A 17,929-nucleotide genomic window follows, 5' to 3' on the forward strand; every position below is an offset into this window, starting at 1 on the left:
TTAATATCAACTACTGCTCGTTGTTCAAATTCTAAACAATTTTAAAATGAATATGTATAAATTAATAAACTTCTAAATCAATGGTATAAAATTTCTATATTTGAAGTGCAAAAAACCAATGTGCAAATATGATTTTGTTAGAAATCTGCCACAAAATTAGGTCTCATTTCCTAATTTGATTACTATTTCTATTTTTGTTATAATACCTCTAGTGGCACCGTTTAAGTTTATATGTTGCTAAGTGACGCATGGGAAAAAATGTCGGAGTTTTTGTTTTTTGTTAAAAATCATTTATTTTTGAAATCACGAAAACAAAACACAAATAATTCGGGAACAGGAAATAGTTTTCGTGTTGAGATTCTGCTTCAATCCGAATCACTGGAATCTGGATCGGATGAGGGGGGGGGATCACTGATGACCTTCATCCAAACCCCAAACTGTCGGCTGAAAAAAGTCACAAAAGTTTTAATTTTATGAAATTTCACAAATAAATGTTTTCATACAAATATAAATTAAATCCTCACAGGGTTTTCCATATTAGCAAGTGCTTTCTTCACCATCTTAACCGAATCTGGATCCATTTTGCACCGAATCAGATTCAACTCCCCCCAAACCTTCGGTAAAATCTCACAAATTTTTTTCCCGTCGTCTTTTCCGCGAAACTCGTTTCCTTGCAGGTGGAGAATTCCCAACTATTTAAAATAAAAACATTGTTTATTGGAAATATTTCTACACTATTTCGAACCAGGGAGAAGCAACATTTTATCCCAAAACTAAAACGATTCCGTGTTTTTTTTTCTTTAAATAAATAAACTTCAAAAAATGTCAGGGATTTAAAACAGAATCTTGGTTACAAAATAAATAAAAACACAAACAAACCTTTTGTTTCATTCTTTTTATTGCTTCACAAATAATCGTTAAATCTTCGGAGTTCAGGTCGCAAAACACCAGCCTCAGCCACAAATAATTTCTTGTAACTTTTGATAAAAATTCCGCCAAAACCTGAACGATTGAGTGAAGTCGGGTTCCGGAAAAATTCAACTCCCGAGGACAAAACCCGGCGATTTTTTCTTGATGGCATTTTTGGATTTCCTTCAAATCCAGAATAAAATCTGAAACAAAACAGAAGAAAGTTTATTAAAAAAGCAGATGTCTGGTTTCCAGTTTTAATAAAATCACTTAAAAATAAAACTTACTTTATTCTTGCACAGAATTCCCCACGTTTAAGTCGGATTTAATCAACACAAGAATCAACAAATCAATCCAATATAAAACGTTTAAATTATCAGAAAATATAAAAATTACACGACAGAAATAAACGCGTCTTTCCTCCACAACATTTAATCACAACTAAAAAAAACTGCATTGAGTGTTCGGTTCAAACAATGACTGTGTGACGTAACAAACCCACCCATTGTTACGCAAATAAATGTTGTGTTTACAAACACGCATTTAACTGTTGGCATTCATATTATTTACTCACTCAGTAGATCGTAACCCCTGGGTTCAGATTGGAGATATCTTGAAAGCGCATCCAATAATTTCGCACGTTTGTCTGGAAAACAAGAAACAACAACATTTGCAATAAAACTGTTGATATGTATTTGGTTGGACGAATTGTTTCTACTCATATGTTTTGCGCAAACACATATATTATCTGTAGAAGCTAAAGGTTATTTAATGCAATAAAGCAGAGGCCACCAATAAATGAATCAACTATACGCATGTTACATGTCTAACGCAGTAGTATCAGTAACGAGTGCCTTGGCAAAGACAATACCATGCTATAGTTTACTGGGGATGGGCATAAGTGCCCAACCTGTATTTATAGTCGCCGACAAGATGGGAGGACAGGTTGAAAATGTACCGGTACTAGTCCCTGGCCCTATAGTTGGGACTCCTAAGGTAAAACAACAAAAAATCACTGCATGTCTAACCACAGTGCAGTAAAATTAAACTCAAAACACAATCGGTACAGCTGTGCTTGGTCACCTAACATTGAAATACGGGGATGCAATTTCAAAAATGAATGCAAGAGTAAAGCAGGTAATATGTTTTACAAGTTTACATAGTAAAGATACCTTTTTCCTGGATATCAGAGGAAGTAAGACCACTGTCACATCCAGACTCCAAATTGCCTTCAGTGGGGTAACTACCAGATACTACTTGTAAAACAACAATTAGCAAAATTAGAAAGATATCATAAAAACAATTAATGTCATGCTTACAACGTTTCTGTCCAAGCAAAAGGCCACAGACAAATCGTCGCACCATGGCCCAGTGTGGAACTTCCACCACCTCATCAATGATTTGGTTGAATTCTTCAACAGAGATAAAAAAGGAAATGTAAAAGGCACAAATAAATTCTTGTAACATTTGATGTGAAAAGAAAAAAATAGTTTGGGAACCATCGAAAACTTTACGATGTGAGAACCAAGAGTGTTTTACAAGCTTAATTATCACATCCTGAACATTAATATGCTCTAGGTCCACTGCAGAAAGGTCTGCATGGCTAAACACAACAGTGCGGCGAGTCATTCCATTGTAGGCCATTTTGCCAAGGGCTTTTATAACAAAGTTTATGCTCTTGCCCTTTGCATATTCGGATACATTAAATTGTTGCAATACTGTATGGAATAAGTTGGTAATTGTGTTAAAACTGTCTGGGCTACCAAACAAACAGGCATACAAGACAAATTGTAAAAGCAATGGATTGTGACAAAAACTAAGCATTTGTGGAGATTCAGTTTCAAGTTGTTTGAAAAGTTCACTTGCTTTTTCTTCAGCATAGAAATAAAACAGCTTTTTCATGTCTTCTGTAGCAAGGTCGTGGACATAAATGGTAGATTTTGGACGAAGTCCCACAGGAATGGTAAGCAGGGAGTGCGGACGTGATGTTAAGATTATTGTTGCTTTTCTGAACAAACTTTTGCTGCAGAGACTCGCAACAAGCTGTTGAACTGAAAACAGAGTTTTGTAATCTGTATTAATGTGCTTCATATTTTCCAGTGACCATGTTGCCTGATCCAGTCCATCAAATACTAAAATGCACTTTTCTTGGTTTTGCTTCATCCATGTGAATGCAGCATCAAGGACAGTTTGCTCGGTATCAGGGAACTGCCTGTCCAATAGGAGCTCTTGAAGTGTAAGTTTGTCATCACCATAGTCTATATTCATGAAGTTTAGGTGTAACATCAAATACCCCTTTTTGATGTGTTTCAGCAGTTTCTTGGATAACGAAGTTTTTCCAGCACCCGGCGACCCCGCAAATGCGATAAACTGGCGACCTTCATGAATTGTAGTAAGCAATCCCTCAAATGTTGTGGGTTCGCCTTTAACTTGATTTACACTGTCCCTCATTGTTGATGGCACAAATATATCTTCTTTCTTGGGATCAATACCCTTGTAAAAGTCAAGTTTTTCCAGTTTTGGATTAACATCTGGGATTCCATCTTCTCTCAAACCAGGAAGAGACATGACAGTCTTTAGTATATTATGTCGACTTTTAATGATTTCGATGGCTTCTTTCTGCATTTTTTCTGAAATCAAAAAACACAATTTGTCAGAAATTCGTCCTAAAACCATTCCAATTCATGTTCATCATTAATCATAGTTACGCTATTGCAGTGTATTGTTCTGTTTACCTTACATTTCTGCATTTGACTGAATGAACGCACACAGTTTTAATGAACCTAAAGAAACTAAATTGTCATACAAAATTTTTAAAACCCACTATGATTTTCCTTGTGACCTATCGCTTCGGTAGGCTGAGATATTATGGTAGATGTTGATTCACTGTGTTAAAATTACTGTCACATCACCTATACCTCTAATGTAGGGGTTGGCATCCCTTTAAAACAAAGAGCGCCGGTTTAAAATTATGTCAAAATTCCAATGACATAGCGTGCAAACATATAGACTATGAACACCATAATATTTTGCAATTTAACAATACGATTGTGTTCTTGTTGTTGAAATAGATCACAATAATTTACCTTCATTTTTTTCATCATCTTCTTTTGTGCTTGGTGTACCTAAATGTTCAGTTAGTTGAATAACGTCAGCATAAAATCAATTCAAATTAAACTTTGCGATATAACTTGATAATTATTATATATATCCATTGGCACTTGAATAAATTTTCTGGTTAATCTACATAAGTAAAAAACTACCATAGGCTAGCCAGGAAGCTGTTTTAAAAAAGAATATTTTCAAATTGTCTTACCCAGCATTAATTTGCAATACCCTTGGATTGACATACCTGGAGTACTACAGTAGTTATTGGTTATGTTGACATCACCTTGATTTCCAACAACACCGCCAGATATGTTTGCCCCCTGTGCTGATATTTGCTGCAATGTTCCTCAAAAAAAAAAAAAGCTTTGTTACCGAGCCTAATAATGTTCATCAGCATACAGGGTGAAGTACAGGAAATTTCATATTCAATGGTTTCTAATCATAGCAATGATGTGTAAGAAATAATACAAAAATTCGGCCAAACAGATTTTTTTATTGCTGCCACCATTCTGAATTTAAGTGCGTTACATGGTTGTAATAAGTCAATCAAACAACATTTCTATTTGAATAAGACGTTTTTAATATCATTGAATGTGTTTACTGAAGGAACTGAAGATGCCCATGGGGCGAAATATATATTCCTGATTTTTAAGCCAGGCTGATCCTGTATAAAAAGCTACTGCTTTTTTTAATATTATAAAATAAGTTGCAGTGATCGCTAGGCCTGCATCTGCAGTTTTGGGTAGATACCAATATTTCAATTTTTGAAGTCAAACAACATTGAATGTGTTTTTTTTGTATGGATATCAAAACTTTCCTTACCTGGTTTCTGTTGTTTGATATTTTTTTGCATCTTGCTTTCTTTGTTGCCCATGATACTTTTTGGTTTTAAGATTCTCCCAGAAAAAAAATCACTATTTAACAAAAAGTAACAAACAATTCAACTGTCAACAAAATCACATTATTGTAAAGGTTTAGCCAAACAATGTCTATATAAATCCTAATGCTGTACAAATTAGGTCAACAAGGTCATGGACACACTTTTGCCGAACAAATTAACATGTTAGGATCTTTATATAGGGTATTTCACAGATTGGGTTAATGTGCCTTAAAAAAGAAACATGCTGCAGCAAAATGACTATTTGTCATTGCATGTTGTGTTCTCCCCAAAATGGTACAGTGACATCCAAATTAACTTATTTTTTGCAAGACAAAGACACTACTTTTAGCATTTTTGTAGTTTAATGACAACTGTTAAAAGTTTTACATTTGCTTGGTTTGAATAAAAAGTTTTAGTTCATAGTTCTATGAGTTATGATAGATACACACCAAGCCTTACACTACCACCTCTGACAAACAAACCGATACATTTGCAAGTAAATTCACCATCACAATTTGTGAAATTAGTTAGTGATCAGCAAGTAACCGACAACTACTTTAGTCTTATGGGTCAAGATAAACAAAAACCTTTGACCTTCTTTGTGACGCCCTAATCTGAATTGATGCTGTTGTGTTGCGCAGAAAACCCATCATTCCGCAGTGCGATTCGCAGCAATTTTAAAATTATCGTCACATGAGTTAATAACCTCCGAGGTATGCGGGTGCAGGGGTGCCGCGCACCCCGACATTTTCTAAATTTAATCACAGAATCGTATCGCGTCATTTCGGCTTTCGCCGGTTTAAACAGCAGCAAAAATGAAGGCGCAATTCTTTTCTGGTTACACTCACGAAGGTTCCAAACACGCAGTTTCGTTTGCCTCTTATTCTCGATCTAAAATTACGTAACACAAGCGAAATCACGTCGGCCAGGAACGTCAAGAAGAAAGATTTTATCGTTTGTGTAGAGAAAATCAACTGTCGAGTTCGTCGCGAAAACTATGTTTCGTCCATTTTTTTCGGCCAACTTTATATTTACTAAACTTTATATGATGGTGTGAAAACGACCTTATGACGATTGTATTTTTTTCATCGCAACCCCGTTGATGTGCAAAACTCTACGCCTATGGGTAGGGGTAGGCAACTTATTAAACGCAGCGTGCCGGTTCACAAACTACGTCAAAATTTTAAAGACCTTATGTGCAAACATATGAGAGTCCACCGTTGTTGACTGATGAAGTCAGCATCAGCAACTGCCTCATTTTATGCAATTTTTGATGGGTAAATTCGAACAATATTTAGGTATTTGTGTATAAGCAGCAGACAGATGGCCACTGTTTCGACCTAAAAGGTCTCATCAGTGCATTATTGGCTCCACATTGCTTATAATATTTAGGTAGTTTTTAACCTCAATTAATGGCACAACATAATTCAGGACTAGTAGCCATAAATTAGAATTTTTCCTGACCCATACACTTTTACCACATTGAAAGAAAATTTAAAAATGTTCGCTGATATTCTGAACAAAATTTACCCTTCTGGAATTACTTTTTTTGCAACAAGTAGTTGTTCACAGTTTACTAAAGTTACTGTAAACAAGTACATCTCAATTATCGTTGCGCAGACGACTGATGACGCCAACTATAGATGGCGCTATTGAGCAAATATAAAAAGATTCCCCCAATAAACAAAAGAAATTAAGCATTGTGACAACGCTTGAGCGATTTTTTAAATGCTGATTGCTGTTATTATTCCAAATTAATAAAATTGGTTTCAGAAAGGCTTTTCGAATAGCTTTAACTCTACTTTGTCGACTGTGTATTAAGTTTGCTGAACTTCAGGCTCATAACATTTTTCCTGTATGGAGACTGGCGTCATGACACAACTCAGCTTTGTTGTACAACATAAAAAAACAATGTTTACCCCTGGTAACGAGCAGTTTTTGTTAAGATTGGTGTTGAGCCGACTACAAACACTTAAAACTCTGTTGATTGGTATTGATCTTCAAATCAGCATATAATGTAGACCTGCACTACTTTCCGGGGGAGTAATTTTCAGTACAGTCATGTTTGTTTCCGCAATGACCTGTTTTCACACATTCGCTTGTTTGGCATATTTTCCCGTATATTGCCCGACATTTTTTTTGTTTCTTGCTCATAAATATTTCTTTCTAGATATCGTTAATTCAATACCGTTTCAATCTTTAAAATTTTTGATTATCTGTGTTGTTTATTTAAAGCAGTCTTCATTACGTTTGCGCACAACACATCGCAATATTCTTTTGTTTTTCATCGGCTTCCTCCACTCACGTTTTATCAAATTCCCTTTTGTATTTATTTCTATGCGCTATAGTCTATTTCTACGTTTGCCACATCCCGTAACGCTTCATTGGATCACATTGCAAGTCATTGATTGGTTGATTGGCCGGTGCAAGGAGTGCTGCGTGAACAACCCGCAAGTCTTGAGATGGGCGTCGCGCTGTACAGTGGTTGTTGCCAAGCGAGAATTTTGTACCGAAGGGTTTATTAGTATTGTGGGTAACTTTTCATCGTAGTTTTTAATACCAGTAGGTTTTAGTAAAGATAGACTCCCGTTTAGTGAAACCAGTGTGAGGTATTTACACCTAAATGGTGAGCCGTTATTGCAGGGTGCGGGCCATTTCTAAATTAGGTAGGCAGGGTTGGGGTAATGATCTTATTTGAGGTTCTAGATTTGCATTTGGTAATAATGCGTCGCCGTTTAAACCCTCACAAGGCTCTATTCCCGCGCTGTTGAAATAATTCCGTAACAACTTGGCGAGCAGTCAGGACCCTGTCACCACACCCAAGACTCTGGTGTAGTGTATTTTTATAGCGGTCTTTAACGATGAGTTTTAACTAATTAATGCAACCACCTGGCGAAGATCTTGCGAATTTTTTCTATACTTTCGAATTGTGCTGCGAAAGTATCGAAGCGATGGATCAGGTTAAATAACATTCAATTAACGATGACATAAAATGGTCTATAAATGATGGCGGCAGCAACCTCTATGCAGTCGAATTCTAAGAACTAAAGTAACGTGCCTTGCACCACAAGATCTGTGCCGGACACACAGTGAGGCAACGCGAAGCAGTTACACGACGCTTACAATTGTCCGGGGAAACTGGATTTGTTGATGTCCTCAGCAATTGGCTTACAGCAGTAATTCAGGGGTTGAAAATCGAACAACAGTGAAACGCCATCGCGCTGTCACGTGTACACGACAGAGGCGTAAATCCCAGCTGCCCATACAAGTTGACGACAGAAGCGGTATTGGTGCAGGTGGTGGACATTAATAAAGCCTGTGAATGGAGTCTAAGAGGACATAACGGCAGAGCACGAAAGGACGATGGCCTTTCCATTTTGCTGGACTTGTTAAAAAAAGGTATGCTTCCAAAATTCAAAACCATGCGGCGCTGCGCCCCTTCAATTCGACATGGACAAGGCAACCACTACGACTGCCCGTACATTTGGTTGGGGGAACGTCGGAAAAGGGAACGAGATATCATACGAAGTCGAAATCTATCGTTTACGCGATTGTTTGAAACTAACGGAGGAAATAATGCGAAAAAGTTTCCGACTCCAGCACTAGCGGATGACAAGTTAATACGATCGGCGACAACACGGGACACTACATTCAGTCGGTGATTACGTTCTAATCACGAACCTAGCAGTCGCGGTGGGAAAATGCAATAGCTGCAGCGAACTTTCCAATGACCCTATCGTGTTGTCGAAGTGGCCGCGACCCCATCAACCAAATCATTGAGGACGCGGCTGGTAAAAAGCAAACGGTTCACTTCAATCGAATGAATCCCACAACCGATACCTTCCCCGAAGCCGAAAGTGTGCGATCGAATCAGAAAGATGAAGTCGAGAGCGTCGGTCTACCTGCATGTGGCCGCGTTTATGTTCCAAAAAGTAAATCTTGCAAACATTGGATATTGACCGACCCAGTCGGCCTGTGCGGGAACGCAGGCAAACCGAGTTTTATCCATCGACAGAAATATAGCCCCAGCGGAAACAGTTTTGGGTTTGTGAGAATGTGGAGAAAATGACCAATGGCACTAATGCTAGGTTTATGACGAATCAAAATCTCCATTTTTATACTTAGATGTAATTTGGTTATGAGACCAACGAGCGAAAAAGTTTATTACCTCACCAAAACAGTTTAACATTAAAAAGGGCCAGTTTCCTGCTACTAGTAAAACTTAATCCAAGAAACCCGCCAAGTTGTTTCGCAGTAGGCCTGAAAGTTTGGGGCACAAAGTTGGTTCCCTATATTCGATGAGTAAATGGCGAAGAATTGAAAGTTTGTGGTTCCGCTTCACTGAATAGGTGTTTCACTCTGCTTATAACGATATAGCCTTTAATTGCTGATTTTATTGGTGAGTGACGTAAAAAAATAAAACACTTCAATAACGTATAGAAAATGAGGGGTGGAAGCAGACAAACGCAGTCAAGCGTGAATCTTTATCCGCCAACACAGGAGAACCAAAGAAAGACGCACACGACTGGTACCAGCCTTCACAAATCCGTCGGTAAACCAAGTCCTGTTTGTAAGCGTTGGCAAAAACGTATCAAAAAATTTGATTGTCAAGTTAGTTGTGGTGATAGTTTGCACTGGCTTGAAATAATAACTTACTATAGTGATGATGGACAGTACAAACTCCACCACTGTTTCAAAATACACGATTTTCATGCACGGAAATGTTCCATTATTCGTGTCTACCATCAGGCAAATTGCAGGATGGCAAACCTGCATTAGTTGACCACAATATACTTAATCTAGAAGAATGGGAGAAACAATGGCCCTGCACGGTGAGTTTAACAATAATCAGAAACATGATTTTTCCTATCTTGTAATGATTTTTTTTTTTCAACTACAGCAATTTGTTTTCCCAACTAAATTTGTGCCATCGACATTTTTCAAATTGACAGTGAAAGAATCGAGAACACGTTTTATCGACACATTCATGATTTAACGTAAATGAAAGTGTGTACAGAAAAGACATAGCCTACTGGCCCATGTAAGATCACTTTAATAGGACATTTGTATTTTGAAATGGCATTCATAGATACCATATATAATTATACGTAGTGGTAAAAATGAGTTATCCTTACCAGCGCGAAATCACCGAACGGTGTTTAAGATTCAGATAAGCTACTTGATTAAAATGGGGCTTAAGGACATGCTTCGTAAATGATTTTGTAACCTTTATGTGTGTCATGAGGTACAGTAGATTTTAGATTTTTTTTATGTAGACATGATGACATAGGGTAAATTGCATAGGTAATGCTTTTTCCAATCCTAATGCAATCGTTTTTTTCCAAACTTTAGACATTAGTCACACAGGACATACACCAGCCGGAAACTACAATTACTTTCTTTTATACTTTTACCAAACAGGAAATAAATTTTAGAATGTTTGCTAATAATTCACACACAAAATACTAAAATATCTATTGCATCACACTCAAAAGAACGCAAAATTACACAACCCACCATTACAAACATGTCCATTGCCAATAACGACTCTCATGTGGTAAGTTACGACACGTCTCGCCCAGAATGTAGAGAAACACATCGCTGCGACCAATATTTTAGGAATGGCTCCATAACGCCACCGAGCCACGCCACCACCAGAGCATGAAGCCAATAATATGGGTAATGTGAGCTATATGCAGATGGCAATTGCTTTACAACAACACAGGGTAAGATACTCGTGAAAGGAGATCACCCAAGAATGTCCAGAAATATTTAAGGGTTAAAAATCTTAGAGTTACAATTTATGTTTAACATGTCTTTTTTTCATGCAGCGGCGACACACCAAAAATACGTTATGTTTGTAGTAGGTTTCTGAATTTGACAAACCAAAATTTCCAAACGTAACTTTACTATGAGTCTTACAGGTAATTTCAAAACTCATTTGTACTTTCATCTGCGATCGGCATCAGTCTGACATGATAAAAATTTAAACAACAACAAAATATGCATGGAATGCCACACCTTTCTAAGTGTAGACATTTTTAGCTTATTTCTTTCCTCTGACTCTCGAATGTACAAGCAAGTCAAGCTGCCTTTACAAACTAACCTAGATCAATTCTTTGTAAAATTAGTTCCGTATTTTTGTTGAACGTTGAGCGAGGAGAGTTGAATGGGGCGGTGTTTCGCTTGACTAAACATCTGTTTTGGCATTCATCGAAATTTACTGAGGATAAATAAAGCGACGAAACAACACTTTTGAAGTTGTGTGGTGTCAATAACATTTATTTTTAGCAAACGTCTTGAAAAGAGCTTATTGATGGCGAAATAGCAATTGTATAAACCACGTACCATGTCAAGCGAAATTGTTTGCTGTTCAGTCTTTCAAAAAGCCCGCCCGTGATCAACGTGTCTTCCAGCGCACTAATTTAAATACGAGACTAAACTTCATGCAGCATGTGGCGAGGTTCGCTTTGGATGAAATTTAACTTCAGGCAAAAGCATGATTGCTCAAAATTGCAATATTTTATGACAATGATAAACATTAAAGCACTTCGTGGTATGTGTAAGCTGCATACAGATGGCCACTGTTTCGACCAAAATTTCGTGGTATATTGTTTACGGGTAAAAAAACAGCTAAGGAGCACACATGCTATAATAATTTAGAGCAATTTATTGTATGCAAAGCTTATATACAGGTACACCAGATCCTGTACATCTCCTTCAATAAAAACTTTATAATAAACATTGAAATAACCACAACTTCCAACAATGACAACAGCCCACCTCGTGGATAGCACATAATTAAACCAATCAATCAATATTAAACTAAGTTTGGGAAATGCTGTTGCTCCTAGGCCACAATATTTTAAGCACCTCTTCAGGACTGATATTTTCAACTTAGTTTACAGATGCATTTTGTTATAACCACAAGCAAAAATTAAAAAAGTTACCACCACCAGCAACATTACCCCTAGAACGGCTGCATCAAGTTACTTCGGTATATTTGTTGGATACAGAGCGACGAAGTGGAGAGCGTTCTGCTTCACTGAACAGCGGCATATATTTCATGGGTATAGTACAAGTCATTAACCAACTGCTCACGAAAACCTATTTGCGGAAAGTTGTCCCATAATCCCAACACGTCGATTTGCAAACAAGCACATATGGTAAATACGATTTGAAGTCAGCAATTTTGAGCGCGAGAACAAACGTACTCTTTTATACCCCACGATGCAAAGAAAGACAACTCAACTGCCGTGAAAGGATGGTTCCTCAGCGCTGCCGAGCATTTCAGAAAAACGCCAGTACAAAAACTTTATGAAATCTATCAACTTATGGAGGTTCAAAAAGTTAACATTCGCACCACACAAAATGACCTCTTTTAATTTCCTGATGGAAGGGTGAAATTTTACTTTCCTGCATTGAAAATGCGCGAAACTTGGTCGCAAGCATTTAGATTCATCGAAAAAGTAGTATGGGGAACAGCACACGCTGCAACAATGAAATTTAAGAGTTACTCGCTAAAGCAGCTCCTAGTATTTAAATGCCCATGGTTGTAGAATTCATCAAAAATACTCGCATCAAAACCTCTTGAGTGGAAGTTGTACGATGAAATTAACGTCTATGGAGGCAAGCGAGTCCTTTACATCAATGCATTTCTTTTCAAAGAAAACTTATTACCAGAGCCTCTGCTCTTTAGCAACAATCAAATCGAAGTGAGGGGTTCAACGGACAACCAAAACGTTGATATTTTTGTCTTGAATTAGACCACGTCAAGACTGACTGACCAAGCATTCAAAAAGATAGGCAACATCGGAGAGGTGCGCTACCAGCGACTACTACGTGCGTCTTACATTTTCCATACAAAGCCTTTGACACCAAGTACAGCATTAAGAGTTTGTCGACTGCCTCGTTTTCCATACAAGGCTTAAACTACTAAAACCCGTTTAGATAGCGTTTCCTTAGTCACCCAAGCCAATGTATTCTCACCAGCCTAAATTGTCAGCTTTTTTTTCGTAACAAAATGTTATCAATATCTTGTGCATGTATGATGTTGATCGTGTACGGCTTCCCCACGAGGCAACGAAAGACGTTATATTAAGGATGGCTCCACAGTGTCACAGAGCGAATAGAATGACTAAGAAAATACGCCACCAGGGCAAACAACAAGCATTAACCCCAAAATACGAATTTGTGAGCCGATACAAATCCTCCCTAGATCCGATTTAGTTTTGAAATTATTCAGGTCGGATGAGATAAATGTTTGGGAGGTTCTACTTAGTTTGAAAACGACTTTCCAGCATCGAATCGCCGGTTTGCAGAAAATCCAATAGCACATGCGTGCTTAAATAGGAATTTTTTGTTTGTGGATTATGAGATTATGTTGCAACAAGAACAATCTTTATTAGTAATTTAAGTTTGTAAGCTTATACCTTGATTTGCTGGAACGTTTACGCTGAGGATTTTTTTTTCTCGCCTGAATAAACCTTTTACTTATTTTTTCACCAGCTTTCAAATAAAGAATCAAGTCAAGCTGCTTTCACCATCTAACCTCGACCAATGCTTTGTGATATTATTTCTGCTTTTTTGTTGAACGCTGAGCGAGGAGAGTTGAATAGGGCAGCGTTTCGCTTGACTAAGCATCTGTTTTGGCGTTCATCGAAATTTACTGCGGATAAATAAAGCAACGACGCAACTCTGAATAACAAAATGACATCGGTGTTAATGGCGCTTTGGTGTATCCATATTAGTACCAGGTCAGCTTCCAAAACGTAAGTGATGCAATTACACTTATGTGAATATGAAGACTATGATTATTTCAGGCTGTGTTAGACTAAAATAAAACAGCTTTGTAAGCAATAGAATTGATCTTCAGACTGACTAACATCACAGTCAAGACTCTGTAGTCAAATATAATTAAAGTGAATGTCGAAGTGCGATATGAAAACCAAGTTTCTGCTGAGATTAAAGCTTACGATCCAGGGCTAAACAGGCCCACTGCTCTATACCGACTGAGATACCTGAGCTCAACTGTTGGAGTGGGTGTATATTGGTAGAAGTACGACAGTGCGGAAGGGCACAACTTTTCAAGCGACCTTTACAATAACCTAAAACATTTCTACCACCGAAAACAGTTAGCGGAAACGGCACCAATGCAATGAGTAAGGTTGACGACAATGTCTCGATACCAATGCCAGTGAACATATTGATCGCAATATTCTAGGGGCTTTCGCGGTAAAATGATATTTCCTTGTAATAGGACCACGTAATGCACTACTAGGCTTTTGCGTTTGTGGAATTGATGTTTCAAAATTATTGAAGACGTATTACTGTTGATAGCCAAGGATATCAATAAACCTGTTGGTTTTCCGTCCTGTCATACAAAACACAGCATCAAAGCCACGCTCTTTTGCAATACGACTTACACAACCAGGCGTTTGATCTAAAATCTAATGATTTAAAAATGAAAACTAAATAGGCAACCAGCTGCGTCCACAAATTAAACTAAATTACATCTCCAATTAAACTGAATTAGTTCCGCATTTCTGGAGACGCGAGAAGAGTCGAATGGAATGGTGTTTCGCTAGAATGAACAAGCACCGTGCCATTACATACAGTGCGTCCCAGCCGCCAGAAGAGCTCGACGTCACGTCGCCCCCTAAAACGTTACCAGGCGTAAGTAGGTCGCTCCTGGAGGGGGTCCTGTGGGGACAGTTTGGAACGTGCAACAATCAAAGTGCACTAAAGCGGCAGTGTGCATTTTCGCATACATTTTTCGCCCTTTCAAGCCGCTATTCGCGAGCCTTTGAACTCACTAGTTTTAGAGCGATCAAAATAAATGGTGCAACCGCTCTTGCACAACACGTGATGAATATGGAGAGTTTTGAACTGATTAACTTCTCATCATTACTGTTTACAGGCGATGTCATCTGAAGTCACCCTATCCTGTACATACAGATGCACTTTTTATAATCAAAATAAAAAACAAGTGCAACGTAGGACACTTTGCGCAGCTTGGTTACATTGAGTATGCAGGCCTTGGCGAGGTGAAAGGGTATGGTATGAAATCGAATCCATTTAACTGTTAAAAGCACCTTAAACATTTCATATGGAAACGATGGAAAAACTTAGAAGCAGATATTTAAAGCTCGTTTTGGTCTCGTAGAATCATTAACGGGTAAAATCATAACACATTTTTGCCTTTGTTTCAAAATTTGGTGACAAGATCGTTCCGAGAAACGAATTTTCGTTCCAAAATGAGAAAAACAATTCCGAGAACATTATTTTTAAAACAATTCCGAGAACATTATTTTCATATTTTGGTTTTTGAATAGTGTTTCCAAAATCACAATCTGGGTAATATCGCACTAAAAATAGTGTTTCGGAAATCAAACAAGCCAAAAATCACCACTAGATGTCGACAAAGAGATGAAGAAAACGTGGTTTTGCTTCTGAATAGATGGTCGATTTTGTTACGAATAGATGCTTTCTAAATGAAGAGACTTTCGCGAAAATGAAAATATAATTTTCGTTATAGGAAGAAAATTTTCGTTACTGGAATTACTGGTATGGATTTTCGTTCCAGGGGAAAAATTACGTTTCCGGTGAAGTTGATTTTTGATCCAGGAACACAATTGTATTTCTACACTGCAAATTGTTGATACGCGAACTAAGTTTCTGATCCGAAATAGAATTCAGTTTCGGGAAAAGAATTTGTGTTTGGGGAATGGATATTTGTTTTTCCTAGAACAGATCGTTGCAGGAACAAAACTTTTGTTGCGGGAAAATATTTTTTTGTAATTACAACGGAATTTTACTTTCGGAAACAAAATTAACGTTTTGGGAAAGAAATTTTTTGACGGGAACAAAATTTTCGTTATTGGAACATAATTTTCGTTACGGGAACATGATTTTAGTTACGAGATTAGAATTTTTGTTACGGGAAAATAAATTTTAATTACGGGACGTGTTGACATTTTCGAGTGACTAAGCAACTGCTAAAAAAGCGACGTCTAGAAAAACGAACGAAAATGTATTAAAAATCCACAACAATTGAAGGCACTCTCCATACTTCCAATAAATATAGCTCTCCTCATTAACTCACCTAACATAACGCTTTGACACCAAGTACAGCATTCAGAGTATGTCGACTACCTCAGTCACCCAAGACAATGTATTCTCACCAGCCTGAATTCTTAGCTTTTGTTTCGTAACAAAATGATATTAATGCATTCTGCACGCACGTATGACAGTTTGACGGTTTCCCCACGAGGCAAAAAAGCCAGCGCAGCAGTTGTTATCTAAGGATGGCTCCACAGCGTCGCAGAGCGGATAGAGTGACTCAGAAAATACGCCACCAGGGCAAACAATAAGCATTGAACCAATAATACGAATTTGTAAGCAGATACAAATGCTCCCTACAACTCGATTTAGTTTTGAAATTATTCATGTCGGATGAGATAATTGCTTGAAAGTTTTTTAACCAGAAAAAAAACGACTTTCCAATATCGAATTGCCAGTTTGCAGAAAGCTCAATAGCAAAGCACACATGGTTACGAAACAATCAAGAGCCATAATAATCAATCAATTTCAACAGCTGCACTGATGAGACTTTTCAGATCTAAACAGTGCGTGTATACACCCTGTCTGCAGCTCTCATTGGTTATTATGGCTCTTTTCGCATATAAATCAACGTGTCATAAACTAGTCCAACTTTCTGCCCCAACCTTTTAAATGAATCCATAGTGAAACAAGTGTCTAGAGCCTTCAAACGAGACACGGCTTTAAACAATACGATAAGGCTTAGGAAACCTAAGTTAAAACTTGTCCTTCACACACCCTTTTTCATGAGCGGCGACTCATCACAAAAACATATTATGTTCGAAGTAGGTTGGATAAACTAGTACCTGAAAGTAACATTGTTATGAGTCTTACAGATAATTTAAAAGCACATTTCTGCTGGTACAATAGGCTGGACTTTATCTTACCAGCTTCAATGAGAACATTTAACCAATAACAAAACATTCATGATCTAAGAAAGTCTAATGCCACAAGTCTAAAGTCACACCTATATAAGAGGTGTGACAATATAGGAGTCACACTTTTTACTTCTCATTTTTCCAACAGATTTCAAATAAAGAAGCAAGCCAAGCTATCTTCACAAACTAACCTCGATCAATGCTTTGTAAAATTAGTTCCGTATTTTTGTTGAACGCTGAGCGAGGGGAGTTCAATGGGGCGTCGTTTCGCTTGACTAAGCATCTGTTTTAGCGTTCATTGAAATTTCCTGTGGCTAAATAAAGCGATGACGCAATTCTGAACAATAAATTGTCATTGGAGCTTTAGTACTTTACACCAATAATCCTGAAATACACGCAGTCTGCCGAGAGTCACGAGCAAAGTGAACTAACTGTTAAAAACCTAAAAACCTAAATACAATCGTGCACTTTCACCCAGTCGGAAATTTATACCCGTACTATGTTTGTTATATCACCATGCCCACACCTGGCCAAACGGACATTGCCTTGGTATATATGCCTGGATTATATCACGAAAGGTAATGTCCGGCCGCACATGGCCATGGCATAATACATCTGGTGAAAACCTATGATTTGCCGTGGCAAGTACTGGTATAAACTATTATAAACATCTGGTTTAATACTGCATTATCCACGGTTAATATCTGAATTATCCAGTGCACATCCCAATTTTACGCACGTGTCCCTGGTCTAAAGGAGGGATAACCTCAACACACAAAACATACAATTTTGTAGTTTAATTTTAAAACGAACTAAAGAACAGTGTCACTGTCCAGAATTTATGAATTGCTTAAAACCGGCTCTGTGCTGAATCCACTCGAACCCGCATCTGTGCTGAAGCCACTCGAACCCGTATCTGTGTTGGATCCACTCGAACCTGCCTCTGTCCTTGCGATGGTGTCCTTTCGTCGCCGGTCCCTCCCATGGTTCCAGTCACAAGCCTGGCTTAGTACCAACTTTACTTCATTTCCAACAGCTTCATAAGAACTATTTT

The 17,929-nt window shown here is 37.8% G+C and overlaps 2 protein-coding genes across 2 annotated transcripts in view; both read right to left on the minus strand.

The window, feature by feature from the left end:
- The window catches only part of LOC145902176 (uncharacterized), a 171,509-nt gene that overhangs the window by 49,658 nt on the left and 103,922 nt on the right, over positions 1 to 17,929 (minus strand). The gene's annotated exons all lie outside the window — the stretch shown is intronic.
- On the minus strand, positions 323 to 4,956 carry LOC145902180 (uncharacterized). The gene is made up of 9 exons (XM_082990060.1): positions 4,840 to 4,956; positions 4,262 to 4,363; positions 3,996 to 4,034; positions 2,229 to 3,539; positions 2,082 to 2,162; positions 1,484 to 1,555; positions 880 to 1,112; positions 525 to 692; positions 323 to 444 (listed from the first exon to the last, which is right to left on the minus strand). The coding sequence occupies exons 1-9, from the start codon at positions 4,889 to 4,891 to the stop codon at positions 409 to 411; spliced, it is 2,094 nt and encodes a 697-aa protein (XP_082846186.1). The 5' UTR covers positions 4,892 to 4,956; the 3' UTR covers positions 323 to 408.

The sequence above is a fragment of the Ascidia mentula genome, chromosome 5, assembly GCF_947561715.1.
Source record: "Ascidia mentula chromosome 5, kaAscMent1.1, whole genome shotgun sequence".
NCBI lineage: Eukaryota > Metazoa > Chordata > Ascidiacea > Phlebobranchia > Ascidiidae > Ascidia > Ascidia mentula.